General features: G+C 48.3%; 1 protein-coding gene and 1 non-coding gene across 3 annotated transcripts in view; one reads left to right on the top strand and one right to left on the bottom strand.

Moving 5' to 3' along the window:
* Positions 1–320: 320 nt before the first annotated feature.
* Positions 321–15,199, bottom strand: part of PLA2G6 (phospholipase A2 group VI) — a 59,193-nt gene continuing 44,314 nt past the window's right edge. For both annotated transcript variants that reach the window (XM_044915333.1, XM_044915332.1), the window contains 6 exons: positions 13,913–14,063; positions 3,701–3,837; positions 3,146–3,300; positions 1,849–2,016; positions 1,273–1,346; positions 321–1,074 (listed from right to left, as the gene is read on the bottom strand). In XM_044915333.1, coding sequence (XP_044771268.1) covers positions 930–1,074; positions 1,273–1,346; positions 1,849–2,016; positions 3,146–3,300; positions 3,701–3,837; positions 13,913–14,063 — 830 coding nt within the window. In that variant the 3' untranslated portion in view covers positions 321–929. The remainder of the gene's footprint in view (positions 1,075–1,272; positions 1,347–1,848; positions 2,017–3,145; positions 3,301–3,700; positions 3,838–13,912; positions 14,064–15,199) is intronic.
* TRNAE-CUC lies at positions 4,896–4,968 on the top strand. Its single transcript has one exon. It is a non-coding gene; the product is annotated as a tRNA-Glu (tRNA).

The following is a 15,199-nucleotide window of genomic DNA, read 5'->3' as shown; positions in this document are numbered from 1 at the left end:
GACCATGCCCAAGCCCCCTGCCCTCTCTGGGTCTCATCTCCTGCCCCAGCAAATGGGGCTCGCCCTCGCCTCCCACTGTGGGCAAGCGGGCTTAGCTGCCGCCTCTGAACACCCTCACCGGCCTGATTTGGGGAGGCCTGGAGAAAAAAAGTGGTGCCCCCCCCCCCCACTGGGGGAGGCGGGGAAACAGAGCACTTATCCAAGGGGGCACAGGATGATGACAGTCAGGTTGAAGGGAGCTGGGGGGAGCCGGGGGACGGGAGCACTCACTGCACAGTGCACACAACACAGCTGAACTGGAATCAAACCATTTATTTCGGTTTGGAGCAGCCCCCGGAGCCCCGCCCCCGCACCTACCACTTCCTGTTGGGAAGAATAACTGAGGTTACAGGAGTGACCTTTGAGAACGGAGGAGAGCTCCCAGGGTGGGGCAGCTCTGAGGGGTGCAGGTGGCTGGGTGTGTGTTGAGGGGCAAAGTCGGATAGGGAACTCCACTCCTGGAGCCTAGGCTTCCCCTGCTGATGGGTGGGCAGCAGCCTATTTCTCCAATCCCCGTCCCCTCCAGGGAAGAGGGCAGAGGGTGGAAGGGGTCTTGGGGGGACCGGTAAGACCCCCTTAGTGTCTAAATCACCAGGTCTAGGGGCTCAAGGGCCAGTTGTCCTTGGCTGTTGGGGAGAGGGCCCGAGCGAGGCTCTAGGATTTCTAAGCCTGGAATGACTAAAGGTGCCAGAGGGTGGCGATAGTGGGTCAGGCCTTCAGGACCAGCCTTAGGCAGGAAGCCCAGCACCCTCTGAGGCCCGGTCTGGTCTGTAGATGCAGAGCTGCCCAGGCCCAGTTCTGCCCAGTTGGCGCGCTGGGTGGACATTGCCCAGCCTCTCCATCAGGGGCTGGGTGGGTGGAATGAGGTGGGGGTGGCTGGGAGTCCAGCCTCATGGTGAGAGCAGCAGCTGAATGAGCTTCTGGAACTGTTCCTGGTGCTCATGGATATAGACCTCAGTCTCCCACAGGGCATTGACCAGCACCGTGTCGCTGACCTCGTCCAGCATGATGTCTGTCCCCAGCTGGGGGTTCAATCTGTCTGGGTCAAGGAGGAGGGCTCACCCCAGGAGGCTTGGTTTGGGTGGGTGACAAGAGCGAGGACTGGGGTGGGCTCGGGACATAGAGCAGCCGCTTGGGGAAAGGGGAAGAGCGCACCAAGGGCTGGGTGGGGAAGGTCACTGGGTCTGGCCAGGCCGGGGCATGGGGCTGGGCCAATGCTGGCTGAGTCCTCACCTGAAGTACTGGATGCCAACCATCTCACACCAGGCCCGGGCCCGGTCCACGGCCCGCCCATCCGGATCTGTGCACTGGCAAGAAGTGGTCTCTGTGAGCGTTCAGCACACACCATACCCTGAGTCACTGCCCGGGGAATCCCCTGGTTCAGTCTGGCTTAGCCACCCCACCCCCAGTGGAGTCCCCCAGCCTGGGCTGCAGTGACTCTCCCAGCTGTGTGGAACAGAGGGGCCCAGCCTGTGGTCTTCACGGGCGGCTCGGCAGCACCTGCCTGGTGGGGAGTGGGGCAGGGGCTGAGTGGACAGGCCTCGGCGTCCCGCCGCCTGCAGTTTGTGTCCCATGTGATAGTCTGGGCTTCCACATGGGGTTGTGTTCGAAGGAAGGGCTCCACGGTTAAAGGACGCCTGAAAGCCCCAGCGGTACATGGTCACTAAGGGTCCCTGCCAACACTGAGACGGAATTGGGGACCCTCTACCCTGAGCTGGCTAATGAGGTTCAACAGAGCCTCCCTGACACCCAGGGTCCCAGGGGCTGAGGCCGGGAGGGCAGTGGAGCTGGGGAGGGGCCCGTACTCACACAGTCCACCACCATCTTGCCCAATTCCTTGGCCCCAAAAACGGTCTTGGCCAGTTCCCAGGGGTTGCTGGGACGGAATACATCCACACAGGTCACGGGCACCTGTGGGGACCTCCCTGTCCCCAGAGAGACCACAATGGAGAGCTTCTTCACCTTGTTGCCCTGACCCTGTTGGGGACAGGACAGGGGTAGTTGGAGGGGGTCTTCCCGCCGGCAGACCCTTCCCCAGGCGGCAGGAACAGAGCCTGTGCTGTCCCCTCCTTGGCTCTGCAACAAGCCCCGCTGCCAATATGCTGGGCACCTCGGCAAGTGCCCCCTCCCCGGGGGACTCATCCACCACAGGAGGCCACTTAGATGATGAAGAGCCTTCCCCATCCGAATGTGGGGAGGCCCTCCTCCTCCAGAAAGCCTGCCCTGCCGCGTCTGGCCCCTAGAGGGCGCCTGCCTCCGTGCCGGCCGCCCTTGCTGTGTCACCCAGGGGCTGAATCCGGGGCTTCCCGATGACCACAGTGAGAACGGTAGCCAGGAAGGACCTGGCACACTAGGGGTCGGGCAGTGTCCTCCACGTTTTACAGAAAGGCACGCGGATGCCTCACGCCCGTCCCCCCGCAGGTACCGTCACTCCCCCATGCAGTGGCTGGTGCGAAACACGGGCAGAGCCGGGACCCCAACCCTGCGGCTGTCTGGCCCTGAGGCCTGAGCCCACCGCACAGCACGTCGCTAACACACAGGGCCCTTGCCCCACCTCTGTGCTAAGCTCCTTGGGCCGAGGGCCACTTCTGTTCCTCCGGATCACTGACTCAGCACTGTCGCCTCCCTAGAGGCCTCTTCCACGGGCCCTTCCCGAGCCCCAGGTCTCTCAGCAGAGGCAATCCTTCTCCCGGGCTCCTGCACAGCCCTCCATCACAGCACCCGAAATCCCTGGAGCGGCATTTGCAAACAGTCTCCCCTAGATGTGAGCTCCCCAAGGGCAAGCACGTGTCCCTAGGCTGGGCAGAGTGGCCAGCACTGAGGCTGGCATATCCTGGTGTGCCCGCCGCTCTCCCACTAGGCGCCCTTCACCACTCACACCAGACTGGGCCTCAGAATCCCTCTGATTAGCACAGAGCTCCGGGCAGATGCCACCCATCAAGCAGGTTCAAGTGTGAGTTAAAGCTGCTATCCAACGCACCAGTGAATGAGCCTAAGAATAAAAGCCACGTGCGCTCCTAGGAGGCGATCCTTAGTAAGATTTGCTGAAACACGGTGGCTACAGTGGACGGTCATGTCCAGCCCCTCCGACTGGAGGTGCTCTCACCTTGCGGATCATGTCCTGGTTGTACTCATGGATCTCAGTCATGGCGTCCAGCGTGGGATTGTTGGCCAGCAGCCCACCGTCCAGGAAGCGCCCATTGGGCCGGAAGTAGGTGGGGGCTGCCCCACTGCTCCGGGCAGCCCTCCACACCAGCTGCTCTGGGGGGGGAGGGAAGACAGTGGCCCAGTGGCACAGGGGACTGGTACAACAGCCACGCGCTGCAGAGCTCAGTGTGCATGTGCATGTGTGTCTGTGGGTCTGCAGGAAGAGGGAGAGGCTGGGAACGCTTCAGAAGCGCGACCCACAGGCCATGCTCTCTGGCCCTGCTGTCCGGGTGGAAGGCAGGGTGCAACTGAGGGCCTCCAGGAGGCTGCTCTAGGCTGCCTGAGGTGGGAGAGCTCCCCAGTTCTGCCTGCCCTCAGCTGATAAAGACTGGGGGCAGCGGGTGGGATGGTGGTGGGCCGGGGGTGCCTGGCAGCAAGGCTATGACTCTGACCCTCCACCCTGCAGCCTCTTAGGCCGACTGTTTCCTGCAGATGCATCAGATATGGTTTTAACCTGAGGGCTGAGCTGGAGGCTTGAGGTTAATATTCTGGCTGAATCGAGGCTCCCGTACAGACTCCGGGGCGTCATAATTCCGGAAGAGGTGGAGTTCAGCAGGCTGCCGGTCAGACAGGGTCCCTGTCAGCATCACCCTGGAGAGAAACAAGGAGCAAGACAATTGATCACTGACTTAGCCACCCCTGAAAGTCCACTTTGGCAAGTTTCATCCAGATTACCGAAGGCGTTATCCTTACACCCAGTGATTCTGCTTCTGGGAGTTCATCCTAAGACATGCTCATGCATGTGGGAGATGGGCATATGCAAAGTTATTAACAGGTTTGTTAAAGTAAACCAATGGGCAGGCGCCTGGGTGGCTCAGTCGTTAAGTGTCTGCCTTTGGCTCAGGTCATGATCCCAGGGTCCTGGGATCGAGCCCCACATCGGGCTCCCTGCTCAGCGGGAAGCCTGCTTCTCCCTCTCCCCCTCCCCCTGCTTGTGTTCCCTCTCTCGCTGTATCTCTCTCTGTCAAATAAATAAGTAAAATCTTAAAAAAAAAAAAAAAAGCAAACCAATGGAAACAGCGGAAATGTCCATCAGCAGGATGGTTCGATGCACCACGGTTCCCCTATCCCAGGGGGTCTGTGTCACTGCAGAATGACTGAAGAAGCACTTTATGTACTGATGGGTGCTGAGCACCAAGGTTTATGGTCAAGTGCAAAAAGTTAGGTTTGGGACAGTGTGTGTAGTATGCCATCATTTATTTAAGAACAACACCCAAAACACTGAGGTACCTATTTGCTTGGTCAGAGGGACCCATGAGCAGAACCTAGGAACAGTGAGCTGCCTCTGGGGCAGGGGACAACTTGGTGGCTGCAGCTGACAGAAAGCAGTGGGAGGAGACTTTTCACCATGTCGCCTTTGATTCCTCTTCAATGGTTCACCGTGTGAGTCTAGAACCTATTAAAGAAGACTCCGACTTGTCTCAAAAGACACAAACATCCTTAAACACTGCAGGGAATGTGGACTGGCACAGCCCCCTTGGAAGCTATTATGTACAAATCTTACAAATATCTGAGAATTCCATTTTGGAAAATTTATCCCAAAGGAAGAATCTGCGCTACAATAAGAGCTTCTTGCATAAAGCTATTCAGCACAACATAATTTATTACAGTAAAAAATGAACCGATCTAAATGGTAACAATAGAGGGGCACCCGGCTGGCTCAGTCGGAAGAGCATGCGACTCTCAATCTCAGGGTTGTGAGTTCAAGTCCCATGTTGGGTATAGTGATTACTAAAAAAATAATAATAATAATAAACTTTAAAAAATAATTAAGTAAATGGTAACAATAGAATGGGTAAGTAAATAAAATGTTTTGCACCCACTCCAAATTCCAGGGTCCCACATTAGGCTGGGACCTAGGAGTGCCACATTAGGCACTCCTAGATAAGGGTAAACCAGAAATAAACGTGCCCCTTTCTCACCCCAAAGGCTGTGAGGAAAGTTACCTTGGCATTGGATAAATGAGAGAGAGAGAAAAAAAAAAAACCTGAAAATGTATGACCACAAGCTAACCTTCTGTAGGTTTGTAGTCTAAATTTACATCACCTGGGGGAAGTCCCCAAACCTTCATGCCAAGAATTTAGTCATAGGGACCCTAGATGGCAGGGTACCTAGGTACCTGAAAGAGACAACACAAAACACTATGGAGGAAGATACTCTTATTCTAGGCCTCAAAGAATCCACACATATTATTTTTCAGTACTAACGAGCACCACACAGTTAAAAGGCGGTGGGAGATGGGGTGCAGCACACAATGAAATAAAACATCATAAATGAAAACCAGTATAAACCAACATAAACAGCAAAACATACCTACATAGACTGCAGATATTTGAGTCCTTAAATAAAGATTATAAAACAGCTATGCTTACAATATTAAAGACATCAAAGGCAAGTGTGATAATATCTTCAGGGAATAGGAAAGTATAAGTAATGACCTAGAAGATTTGAAGAAGAACCAAAGAGTACTGCTAGAAATTAAAAATAAAAAGGCAATAGAATTTTAAAAATCAATGGATGGATTAAGTAGAAATTAGATAAAGCTAAAGAGAGAATTAGTGAATTGGAAAATAGGTAAAAAGAAATTGTCTAGAATGCAACACGGAGAGAGAAAATGATAGAATATACAGGAGAAGTTAAAAGACATGGAAGACAGAAAAGGTCTAGCATATGTTTAATTGGAGCTCCAGAAGGAGAGGAGAGAGAAAATTAGAGGCAAGGGTTGAAGAGATAACAACTCAGGCTTCCAGGACTAAGAAAGGCAGAAATCCAAAGATTCAAAACTAATAAATCCATGCAGGATAAATTGGAAGTAATTCATATCTAGTTATATCATAGTATAATGGTAGAACACCAAAAGCAAACACATAAATAAAAACATCCAGAGAAAAAAGATCAATCACTTTCAAAGGAGTAACAGACTGAAACTGACTTTGCAAGGGCCACAATGGAAGTTAAAAGATGACAGAATGATATCTTGCATGTTCCCCAAGAAAATCATCAGTCTAGAATTCTATACCCAGCAAGAATCAGAAGAAAATAATTTGAAAATATTTTCAAACAATTCTGCTGGCAGAGAATTTGCCACCAGGAGACCCTCTCTAAGGAAAAGTGAAAAGACTATACTTCAGGCAGAAGGAAAGAGGTCACAGATGGAAGTCTGAGAGGCAAGGAAGACTGTAGAACAAAGAAGTGACATACCTACACACACACATATGCATACGCATACACACACATACAAACACATAGCCAACATTGTGCTGGAGTCAGCTCATCCTGGCTTGTAAGAACCTATTGCTAAATCCCACAAGGTGGTTGTTAAATGCTTGGTAACTTGAAATTGGCCATGGTGGGAGTATTTATGCCATGGGAATTAGTGAACACTATAAATCAGGGCTTCTTCCCCTAGAGATCTGTTTTCCCAGCACACTACTGGATAAATCTAAAGAAAAACAAACTTTGAAAGATAATAATGTCTTGTGAGCTTAAAAAAACAAGACAGACTTCAAATACAGGAAAACACTTAGAGATATGATGGAATTAAATTATTTTATAAGCCTTGATTATCTGAGAGAAGGGTAATGGTATCAATTAAATTCAGACTTCCATAACTTAAGCATGCACTAAGAAAAAAAGAAACGAGTGCACAAATTTCAAACCATGGGGGGGAATATAATGATCAAAATTATTCAGTAATTCTAAAAGAAGGCAAAAAAGAGAAAAGAAATACAGAACAAAATAGGTTGGCACATACCATCCCAAATATATCAGTAATTATGTAAATATAAATGGATCAGCCATATAAACATTAGATTAACCACATGAATCTTCTGATAGTCAATCAACTAAATCAGACTTCACTAGTTAACTTAAGTCAATATATTACCATGCATTTAAAAAGTATAAATGGATTAAATGCTCTAGGTAAGAACAAAGAATACAGCTTAGATTAAAAAAACAAATCCAACTGTAGATTATTTACAGAAATTACACCTAAAATATAAGGACTCAAGGAGTATCTGGGTGGTTCAGTAGGTTAAGTGTCTGCCTTTGGCTCAGGTCATGATTCCAGGGTCCTGGGATCAAGCCCCGCATTGGGCTCCTTGCTCAGCAGGGAGACTGCTTCTCCCTCTCCCTCTGCCTGCCGCTCCCCCTTCTTGTGCTCTCTCTCTCTCTGTCAAATAAATAAAATCTTAAAAATAAATATAAATAAATAAATAAATAAATAAATAAAACATAAGGACTCAAGAAGGTTGAGTTAAAGGGTGAATATAGATATACCATACAAATATAACCAAAGAAAGCTAGTGTCTCTGTATTGGTATCAGGATAAAATGGACTTTAAAGCAAAAAGCATTCCTAGAGATAAAGACAGGTATTCCATAATAATAAAGGATTTCAGTAACCAGAAAAATATATAAAAATTTAAATATATATACACTTAATAACATAGTGTCAAAATATTTAAAAAGTTGACAGCACTATAGGGCAAAAGGGCAGTTCCCAGAGTAGGAGATTTCAATATAGCTTTCTCAATAATCGATACAAATGGACAAAGGGGGTGTCTGGATGGCTCAGTCCATTAAGCATCTGCCTTCAGCTCAGGTCATGGTCCCAGGGTCCTGGGATCGAGCCCTGCATCAGGCTCCCTGCTCAGTGGGGAGTCTGCTTCTCCCTCTGCCTCTCCCCCTGCTTGTGCTCTCTCTGTGTCAAATAAATAAATAAAATCTAAAAAAAAAAAAAGTGGACAAAATTCTTTACGGTACAGCAAAATTGAAAATTTTAAACATTCTTAGCTAATATGACTTAATCGACTGTGCAGAACTTGGCACTCAACGCAAAATCTATATTCTTTCAAATTAGATGTGGGACATTTATAAGAATTGACTGTAGAGAAGTCCACAAACCAAGTCTCGACACATTTTGAAGGGCTAAAATCATACAGAGCATGTCCTCTGGTCATAGAGCAATTAATAACAAAAATATAACTAGAGAATTCCCTAAGTTTAGAAATTGAGAAATGTATTTTTAAGAAACTATGGTTAAGAAATTAAAATGATGGGGCACCTGGTTGGCTCAGTCGGTTAAGTGTCTGCCTTCAGCTTAGGTCATGATCCCGGAGTCCTGGGATCAAGCCCCACATCAGGCTCCCTGCTCAGCGGGAAGCCTGCTTCTCCCTGTGCCTGCCACTCCCCCTGCTTGTGCTCTCTCTCTCTGTCAAGTAAATAAAATTTTAAAATAAAATAAAATAAATATAAAATAAATTTTAAATTTTTAAATAAAATTAAATTTTAAAAAATTATGAAAATTAGGGCGCCTGGGTGGCTCAGTTGGTTGAGCGACTGCCTTCGGCTCAGGTCATGATCCTGGAGTCCCGGGATCGAGTCCCGCATCGGGCTCCCTGCTCGGCAGGGAGTCTGCTTCATCCTCTGACCCTATCCCCTCTCATGTGTTCTCTCTCTCTCATTCTCTCTCAAATAAATAAAATCTTTAAAAAAAAATTATGAAAATTAGAAAGTATTCTGAACCAAGAAATCATAAACATGCTTATGGGATATCATTAAAACAGTTCTTAGAGGGGTGCCTGGCTGGCTCAGTCAGAAAAACGTGTAATTCTTGATCTTGGGGTCATGAATTTGAGCTCCACACTGAGTGTAGAGATTACTAAAAATAATTTTAACTTAAAAAAAAAACCCAGTTCTTAGGGGAAAATGTTTAAACTTACACATACACACATATATACACATACATTATACAATACAACCAAAGGTTAAAAATCAATGAGCATCATTTATTTCAAGAAGTTAAAAAAAAAACAAACAGCTAAATAAACCCAAAGAAAGACAAGAAGGAATAAAAATAAAAGCAGAAATAAATGAAACAGAAAACAAACACACAACAGAGAGCCAGTAAATACCCAAGAGTTGGTTTTCTGAAAGACTAATCCAATGGAAAAGCCTGTAGCAGGACTGGTAAAGAAGAACAGAGAAGGTGTACATAATTAGGACTGAAGGGGGCATCACAACAGATGCTGCAGACATTAAAAAGATAGTTAAGAGAACATTCTGAACAACTCTATGCCAATAAATTTGAAGAGCTGATGAAATTGACATATTCCTAGAAAAACATAACTAAAACCAAATCAAAAAGACATTTAGAAATTCTAAATAGGGTGCCTGGGTGGCTCAGATGGTTGAGTGTCTGCCTTCGGCTCAGGTCATGATCCCAGGGTCCTGGGATCAAGTCCCGCATCAGGCTCCCTGCTCCTTGGGAGCCTGCTTCTCCCTCTGCTTCTCTCTCTCTCTCTGTCTCTCATGAATAAATAAATAAAATCTTAAAAAAAAAAAGAAAGAAAAGAAAGAAAGAAAGAAATTCTAAATAGTCTTATAAACATTAAAGAAGCTAACGCTACCATAAAAAATCTTCCTCCAGACAAACTCCAGGCCTTGATGACTTTGCTGGCAAATTTCACCAAATACTCAAGAAGAAGCAAAGTCTTTTTTATACTACCTTTTCCAAAAAAAATAGAAAATAAGAGGAAATACTCCCTCAAAACCAAAACCCGGCAACGCCCAAATGGGAAAAAATGGGTCCAAGCTCATTCATGAACGTGGATGCAAAAATCTAAACAAAATATTAGCCAGCGGAGCCTCTCAGAACTCTCTCTGTAAAAGGCGCCAGGAATTGAAAGCAGGGACTAGGAAAAGTACCTGTACACCCATGTGAATAGCAGCATTATCAACAACAGTCAAAAGATGGGAACGACCTAAACATCCATCAAGAGATGAATAGACAAACACAATGTGGTGTATCCATACAACGGCGTGTTATTCAGCCTCGAACAGGAAGGAAATTCTGACATGTGTTACAACATGGATGAACATCAAGGATACTGTGCTCAGTAAGAGGGGCCAGCCACAAATGGACAAATATTGTATGATCCGCTTCCAGGGTGTCCCTAGAGCAGTCAAAATCCTAGAGAGAGAAAGTAGAATGGTGGTTGCCAGGACCTGGGGGAGCTGGGAATGGAGTGGTGTTTAATGGGAACAGAGTTTTAGTTTTGCAGGAGGAAAACGTTTGGGAGGTCAGCTGAGTGCCAGTGTGAATGTACTTACCACTTACTCAACTGTACTTAAAAGGGTTTAGATGGTAATTTTTATGTTACGTGTATTTTACCACAATTAAACACGGTCAAATAAATAAATGGTATCTCTAAAAATGTATAATTTACAGTAGCACAAAACCCATGAAGAACCTGAGCCACCGATGTGCTGGATCTCCATAGAGAAAACTATAAAACCGCACTGAGAAACTTTAAACCAATGGAATGTTTTACTATATTCTCTAATTGGGAGACTCAGTGTTTTCAGAGGCCATTTCTCCCCCCAAATAAGCATACGGATTCAATGTAATCTTTATCGAAGTTCCAGCAGGATTTGGTTTTCTGTAGAACTGGGCAATCTGATGCTACCATTTACGTGGAAGCACAAACAGCAACAAGCAACCTTTGTACAGCATTTGTGTGTGCCAGGTGCTTTCTTTCGGAAAAAAAATTATTTAAGCAATCTCTACACCCAACGTGGGACTCGAACTCACAACCCTGAGATGAAGAGTTGCATGCTCCTTTGACTTGAGCCGGCTTCAGGCGCCCCACCAGGTGCTTTTTTTTTTTTAAGATTTTATTTATTTATTTGATAGAGAGAGACACAGCGAGAGAGGGAACACAAGCAGGGGGAGTGCGAGAGGGAGAAGCAGGCTTCCCGCTGAGCAGGGAGCCTGATGCGGGCTCGATTCCAGGACCCTGGGATCAGCGCCTGAGCCGAAGGCAGACGCTTAATGACTGAGCCACCCAGGCACCCCCTGGTGCTTTCTAAATATTAACTTTTTTTCCTCCTCATGAAAACCCCAGGAGGAAGGTAGTATGTTATTCCCATTTTTGAGAAGAGGAAACTTCAGGGCATTTGATCTCAACCAGTTCTCTAGGGTGCCTCCAAGAACAGCCGTGATACCCCTGAAGACGGACAAGGTGGGAGGCTCTGCTGTCCCAGATATCCGGACTCACCATAAAGCTGAGTAACAGAGCCAGCCCACAGAACAGAACACAGTCAGAAACCACTGAGCAGACATGGAGGGAAAGACAGACTTCTTCACAGATGAGACTGGGGAAACTGGTTATTCATGTGGAAAACATGAAATTGGGTTTCCCCTGATACAAAAAACAATTCTAGGTTGATAAAGACCTGAACGTGAAAGACAGATCTAGAGAGATTTCTGACCTGATGGGGAAATTGCTTCCTGCCTCAGGCTAAGGAAGGGTTCTTGAACAAATATAAAAAGCACAAACCACAAAAAGAAAAACATTTATAAATTCTACTACATTAAGAACATCCATTCATCAACAAAACACTGTAAAGAGAATGAAAAGACAAGCCATGGAGTAGGAGAAAAGATTTAAAATCTATATATCCATCAAAGGACTAGTTTTCAGAATATAAAAAAGATCACTAAGAAGCCTCTTGGGTGCCTGGGGGGCTCAGTTGGTTAAGCCTCCAACTCTTGATTTCTGCTCAGGTCATGATTGCAGGGTCCTGGGATTGAGCCCTGAGTGGGGCTCTGCACTCAGCAGGGAGTCTGCTTGAGATTATCTCTCTCCCTCTGCCCCTCACCCCTGCTCTCTCTAAAATAAATAAATGAATCTTAAAAAAAAAAAAAAAAAGAGGCTCTTAGCCCCTTGGGGTTGTGGGTTCAAGCCCCACGCTGGGTGTAGAGATTACTTAAAAACAAAATCTAATATATACATACATCAATGCCCTTTTAAAAAAAAAGATTTTCTTTATCCATTTGACAGAGAGAGACACAGTGAGAGAGGGAACACAAGCGGGGGAGTGGGATAGGGAGAAGCAGGTTTCCCGCTGAGCAGGAAGCCCAATGCGGGGCTCGATCCCAGGAATGACCTGAGCCAAAGGCAGACGCTTAACGACTGAGACACCCAGGTGCCCCCATAAATGCCTTTTTACCCCCAAATCCCACAACCCAATTTTACCAAAAATAGGCAAAACACTTGAACAGGAACTTTACAAAAGAGGAGAGGCAAACAGCCTTTAAAATATCTAAAAAGGTAGGAGCACCTACATGGCTCAGTCAGTTAAGCATTCGACTCTTGATTTCAGCTCAGGTCATGATCTCGGGGTTGTGAGACTGAGCCCTGTCTTGGGCTCACACTGTGCTCCATGCGTGGAGCCCACATCACTACTTTCAGGAAGCTCCCCCTGACCACCTCGCCCTCAGTCCTCCTCTGTCAGCTCTGAGCCCAGCTCAGAGGGAGAGATTCTATTCTCTCTCCCTCTGACCCTCCCCAACCCACTCTCTCTAAGAAAAAGAAAGGAAAGAAAGGAAAGAAAGGAAGAAAAGAAAGAAAGAAAGAAAGAAAGAAAGAAAGAAAGAAAGAGAAAGAAAGAAAGAAAGAAAGAAAGAAGAAAGAAAGAAAGAAAGAAAGAAAGAAAGAAAGAAAGAAAGAAAGAAAGAAAGAAAGAAAGAAAGAAAGAAAGAAAAAGAAAATCCAGGAAATCCACTGCACACCAGTCGGGAGAGCAGCGCCCCCAGGTGGTAGAGCAGGAGCTGCGAAGGGGCTGGGGACGTGCTCAACGGGCTTTGGGACTTGGCTGGTGATTATGTGGGTGTTTGCTTTATAATTATTCACTGAACTGGTTTATGTACTTTTCTAAATGTATGTTCTATTTCACCATTTAAGAGAGAGAAAGTAGGATAAAATACACAAAAATGTTTTTAAAACATTATCTTTTGGTTTTTACTACATGAATGATATTTCCTCCTTTTTACTTTTTTTTTTCCAATTTTTCTTAAAAGACTATGCATTATTCTTAAATTAAAAAAAAAAAAGAAGAAGAAGAAAGAAAGCTTTATTATGAAAAGAAATCCTCCCTATGCCACTAGGCCTTGCTCACACATCACAACCTCCAGGAAGCTCCCCCTGACCACCTCGCCCTCAGTCCTCCTCTGTCAGTCCTCCTCTGTCAGCTCATGAACACTTCTCAGTGCCCTGCTCTTAGGCAGATGCTGGGGCTGCAGAGAAAACAAGGCAGCCATATTCCTGCCTCAGGGAGCTCAAGTCTGGCAGGTGACAGACACAGGCATGAAACGCACAATAAAGTAATTCCGGGCTGGGCAGTCCTACAAAAAAGTAGCTGTGCTGTAGGCTCTTCTGGAACTTCTCAAACACCTGCAGCCTTGCACGGCTGTCATTTTTCAGGCCACTTATCTCCCAACCAGACTGCAAATGGCCCACTGGCCTTTCCACCTGGTGGTGGCCCCTTTCAAACCCCCCCCCACACACACACACATGCACACACACACACACACAATGCCTGGGGCACAGCCCCACTCAGCAAAAAGTCTCCGGTGTGTGGCGGCCGAGAAGCGACCCCTTCTGACCCAGAGATGTGCTGTCTGGGTGGGAAAACAGCAGTCCCGGGTGGGGGGTGTCCCGCAACAGCGTCCTCCAGAAGCCCCTGGCCCACTTGGGAAGGAGCTGCTGAATGCCCCCCCTTTCACCAGACCGGGGCAGGGAGCCCTCTGCGCCCCCAGAACGGTGGGAGGGCTGCCCAGCTGGGGCCACAGCCACAGTGCTCCTGCTGAGGAGGCTTACTTGGGTTTCTTGACGTCGGTCATCTTGGTGTGCTCCCCAAACTCGCGCTTCAGGAACTCCTCCAGGGGCCCCGACTCATAGGGCCGCGAGCCCCGGAACACCTCATCCTTCATGCGAAAGTACACACCCCTCATGTAGGCCATGGACTTGCCTAGGAACAAGGTGGGGGAGACACGAGGGCCACGCCCTGCCAGCTGCAGGGGCAGGGGGTGGCAGCCGGGGACCGGCTTGTCTCAGGCACTTAACCCAGCCGGGGCTCCTGGGCCTCTCCTCGGCAACTTCCCACAGAGGCAGACTCCCCTTCAGCAGCCCCGAGGCTCTGCACATCATTCTGTATTCACAATTTTGTATTCTCCTTAGAGAAGGGCCCTGAAAGTGTAAGAGCTTCTAAATCTAATCTAGACCTACCCCATTTGGCTCAGAATAGAAGGACCAGCCCTGTCCTGTAGGCCTCTGAGGACAGGCAGGGTCAAAGGGGCAGGCTGCACCTCACTCGGGCTAGGGCTGTGCGAGCAGGGTGCAGGGGGGCTGTGGAGTAGAGGGGTCTGCTATTACCAGAGGCTGAACTAGGTGACTTCTCAAATCCCTCCCATAGCCCCCGGGAGTCTGAAGAAGGAAGTGACCCTTTCTGGAGGAGGCTAGGACGTCCGCACCCCAGACCTCATGCCCCACTGGGCAGACACAGATCCAAGATAGCTTTTGTCTCATGGAAGGCAAGAACTGGAGACCAGAGAGGGGATGTGGGGCCCCTGAGGCCAGGGGAGGGAAGTCCCAGAAGACTGCTGACTAATAATCCTCTTCCCAGAGCCCCATGGGACGCTGCTCTCAGCCGCCTCCTGGCCTGGCTGCCTCATGTCCCTGACACCCTGAACTGCTGGGCCATGGCCTCCTCACACGGTCAATACCCAGATGCCTGCAGCTCCCCCATGGGACTGGGGCTCCCTGAGCGGGGGCATGCACCTGCCTCAGCCCCACCACCCCATTGCCCAGTACAGGCCTGGTCTGGGGGCCGCAGGGTCCTCTCCCCATGCCTTCAGACCTGGGGGGTGCACTGGAGAACCTGGAATTGCCAGGCACTGGGGCAGGGATGAAAGGTCAGGGAAGCCGAGGCAGAGGACCGTTCTTGCCTGGGTGGTAGCTGGCTCTGGGAGGGCCCCCTGCAGGCAGCATCACGCAGCCCAGACAGCTCCACAAAGGGGACACTGAGTGGAGACAAGAACCACCTAGAAGCCTGCCTGGTAAGCGAGGCACCTCTGTCACCTCTGCGACGCTGTGATGCTTGGGTGC

This window comes from Neomonachus schauinslandi, chromosome 5 (assembly GCF_002201575.2).
Source record: "Neomonachus schauinslandi chromosome 5, ASM220157v2, whole genome shotgun sequence".
NCBI classification, from domain to species: Eukaryota; Metazoa; Chordata; class Mammalia; order Carnivora; family Phocidae; genus Neomonachus; species Neomonachus schauinslandi.
Note: the sequence above shows the minus strand (reverse complement) of the source record. Positions and strands in the feature narration are given on the sequence as shown.